This window comes from Geospiza fortis, unplaced genomic scaffold, assembly GCF_000277835.1.
Source record: "Geospiza fortis unplaced genomic scaffold, GeoFor_1.0 scaffold333, whole genome shotgun sequence".
Lineage (NCBI taxonomy): Eukaryota > Metazoa > Chordata > Aves > Passeriformes > Thraupidae > Geospiza > Geospiza fortis.
The window spans coordinates 3,888,884-3,892,525 of NW_005054347.1; the positions used below are offsets into that span (position 1 = coordinate 3,888,884).

Sequence of the window (3,642 nt, forward strand, 5' to 3'; positions counted from 1 at the left end):
TGAGATCTGCAACAAAACACATGTGGTTGGAGTGCAGCTACTAAAACTTGCCTGTCACCTGTGCTAGTGAGGCACTGAGTGGTCCTGACAGCTTAGTGCCATTTGATCTGTGACACCTTCTCCATGTAGAGCTCCTTTAACACCAGTGTTCCAACTCATCATCTCTGACTTGCCTGTAGACAGGGACCATAGAGGAGAAGATATTCCAGCGCCAGACCCACAAGAAAGCCCTGAGCAGCTGCGTGGTGGATGAAGAGCAGGATGTAGAAAGGCATTTCTCCCTTGGAGAGCTGAAGGAGCTCTTCACACTGAATGAGACCACCACCAGTGACACCCATGACAAGTGAGTATTCTGAATAACTCATGGCTGGGATAGCAAAAGTTTGGTTGTGGAATTAAGGGATCTCCCAGGCAGCAGGAGGATGTCCAGAGAGTGAGCCTAAAGTGTTTCTGCTTCTGAAGCTGTTAACCACCTAGACATGAGCACTTCCTTGCTGTCCTCCCTTTTTATTATCTAGAAAAGCAGTGCTGGCTGGACCAGTGAGTAAACTACCTTGTAGCTACCTGTTTTGGAGACTGAAATACTGCACCTAATGAAAAGAGAAAAACTGATCAGAGCTGTTCAAGGTGGAGCCTAACTTGTCCTTCCTTACTGCTCTCTTCCTGGTGAACAAATGCTGAAGTGCTTCCATACTAGGGCTTCTCCACTGGCTAAGAATTCATGAAGCCAGTCCAAGTGCTGTTCTGGCAACTAAAAGAATACTCTTCTCCATTGTCCGCCCTTCTCTCCCAGCCCAGAGACCTGTGGTATTACAGCCACCAGAAAGAGGACAGGGAGTGCAGGGAAAATGCTTCACTGTGAAAATTAAAACCCTTAATTCAGGCAAGAAGTGAAGAGGATTAGTTTTAAGCTGTATCAAGGCTTAGCTCAGTGTAGGTATCCATTCTGCATGGCAACAGCCCTTGCTGGCCTGGCTGCTGCTGCTCTTTGTCTCCTTAAGTGACAGCTCAGTGGGGCATCTCCAAAACAGCCTGAGCACAACCTGGTGGCTGTGGTGGGAGCCAGGATGGAGTGTTTTGGAGCATGGTGTGCTCTTTGAATTTAGGAGTCCTGATGCAATACTAATAAGGTGTTAGCAGCATCACTTGAGATCTGCCTTAAGCAACATCCCACACCTTTCAAGAGAAACCCCTCCTGAACTTCCTCAGGGTCTTGCTTGGACCATTCTCAAATGGTTAAACATGAAGAGGGACTGCCATTGGCAACAGAACCCCCAAGTTTTCAAAATGTGTGAGTCATTCCTTACCTGTCACACACACCAGAAGGTAGTTATGCAGTAGTAATCCAGAAACTGAAAATCCAGGGGAGTTAATCTGAATGTTACTGGGCTGCACTTTCGAGCAGCCCACAGGCAGAGGCAGCGGAGGAGCCTTGCACTGATGTTGCTGTGACCTTGGCAGGATCAAGTGTCGGCGCTGTGTGAACGGGCACCAGGTGCGGCCCCCTCCCGCCGGCTCCGACTGCACCTCGGACCTGTCGCAGTGGCAGCACTGCGCGGACAGGCGCGGCCTGCAGGACCCCGTGCTGAGGGCGGCTTGGGACGCTGCTGTCACCTTCACCTTCCATCATCACTCCCATGAGGAGCAGCGAGGGATTCCCTGACAGGTTACTGTCCCCTGTGGGGGCAAGGGCAGGCTCTGTGGCAGCCTGCCCCACTTTGATCCCTTTCAAGGAAAGGGGCGGTGGGCAGCTGTGCATGCTGGACTGTTGTGTGGCTGTGGGATGATAGCAGAACAGCGTGGCTCTGGAGTGGCTGTAAGGCCCTTGGCAGTGTTCAGTCTGCTGCAGCAAGGAGTCCGTGGCTTTTTATTTGCTGTTGAATTGTGTGTCTGAAAAACAGCCCCTTGGGAACTGGGAATAGCAGGACCTTGCATGCTTGATCAGATTTAGCACTGGTTCTCCTGCCTTTGGTGTTTGTGCCTTCTACTCAGTCCGATTTTTGTCTTCAGGTTTAAGTTGAGCCAGGAGTTTTATAGCAGTTGGTGTGCAGTCATGTTTTTTTCTTTGACAGCTCTGGCTTACAGCTGCTGATCAAAACTTGCAGGATCCATTTTTGCTGGGAAATGTGAAACTTGCTGATTACTTGGGAAGAGGAGGATTTTGTACAGGGGGAAAAAAATTTAGCTCATATGTTGAACATCTGGCCTGAAAAAGATCATGAAAGCAGTAGGAAATCAGGCTCTATTCCAGTAACTCCATTTCTAAAACCACTTGCTTTGTTACAGGCAGGATCCCCTGATCTAGCAGTGTTTTAATGAGATCACATTACATGACAGTAATAAAATTCACTTTGGTACATTATGGGTCTTAATTAAAATTTTATTACAAAAATGTTACAAAATAACAAGCTATTCAAAACCTCTGTAAAATGACTGCAGACACTGGAAAAGGGCAGTGTGAGTGCAAATAAACAGCAAGCTATTTGGTACATAAAGAATTTTTTTGGTGTAAAGTACAAATTTCCAAGTGGAAAAAGGTCAAGCCTGGGGGATTTGTTAGCTTGTTTTCTCCTCCCTTTAGTGGAGGGAGGAGTTCCTACTTCACAGACCACAGAATGAAGAAGTCGGAAGGGTGTCAGGTGATACTGTCCAATGCTTCTCAAAAACAAGAGCACCTAGACCTGGTTGCCAAGGTCCACAACCCGATGGCTTTTGAGTCTCCCATGCTGGACATGGTTATTGGTGAGACATTAGCTGAAACAACATGAAATTTGTCACAACACCCAGTGATGTAAACAACTGTTTGTTCAGAAGCTCATTTGATGTATGTCCCATTTATAATACTCAAAAAGATGGCAGAGTTAGATCACCTGGAAATACAGCAGTTGGCCCACGTGCTCTGGTGTGTCATGGCAGTATCACACCCCTTCAAATGAACAGCAGAGTGAAAGGAACAACTCTGTACTGCTTGAACGGGGCAAGAGCCCCCAGCTGTGCTGTGAAATGAGGTGGTGATGGGTTTCCTCTGCTCCTGTGTCCCTCACATGACGCTGATGTAGTCAGCAAAGGCCTGGGAGGAGTCCCATGCGTCGTTGACGACGCTGCACATGGCTCTGAGACGCCGCAGCGCCTCCTGCGCTGTCTCTGCATCCTGGTCCAGCCAGTTCTGGAAGAGGCGGAGCTGTGTGAATGGAAGCTGTCCCCCTCTCTGCTGGATGTGGCCTTCCAGCTTCTTGGTGAACTCCAGGAGCCCATCAGGTTTGATGCAGTTTGAGCTTTCCAGGGAAAGAAGAAAAAGAAAAAAATAAACAGTAAGAGTTTGGGTTATAATTCAAGCAATTTAAATTACTGTTCCTTCTAGTAACTGCCAGTGCAGGTACCTGAGGAGGTTTCAAGGCCAGCTGCCCCTTTTTTCAGCAGTACAAAATCTAAGTGTTTCTCATGAAAACCAAAACTGAGTGTGAAGGGCTGGAAACCTTTTTAAATCAAAGTCGAAACAACTACTAAGTCAAACTCGTTATCCAGACCTCTTACTACTGACTTAAGTAGACCTAGCTGTGGCCTTAAAATGTTGCAGCTGTCAACTCTCTGGACCAAGGGACCTGGCCCAACCTACAGGTCCCAGTGCAAGACTCCGCAGTA

General features: G+C 47.9%; 2 protein-coding genes across 3 annotated transcripts in view; one reads left to right on the top strand and one right to left on the bottom strand.

The window, feature by feature from the left end:
* The window catches only part of RAD54L (RAD54 like), a 19,672-nt gene extending 17,310 nt beyond the window's left edge, over positions 1–2,362 (top strand). Inside the window, 2 exon segments of the mRNA XM_031058674.1 lie at positions 180–343; positions 1,462–2,362. Coding sequence (XP_030914534.1) covers positions 180–343; positions 1,462–1,663 — 366 coding nt within the window. The 3' untranslated portion in view covers positions 1,664–2,362.
* LRRC41 (leucine rich repeat containing 41) overlaps positions 2,363–3,642 on the bottom strand; it is a 7,660-nt gene continuing 6,380 nt past the window's right edge. For both annotated transcript variants that reach the window (XM_031058708.1, XM_005423178.3), the window contains one exon: positions 2,363–3,275. In XM_031058708.1, coding sequence (XP_030914568.1) covers positions 3,041–3,275 — 235 coding nt within the window. In that variant the 3' untranslated portion in view covers positions 2,363–3,040. The remainder of the gene's footprint in view (positions 3,276–3,642) is intronic.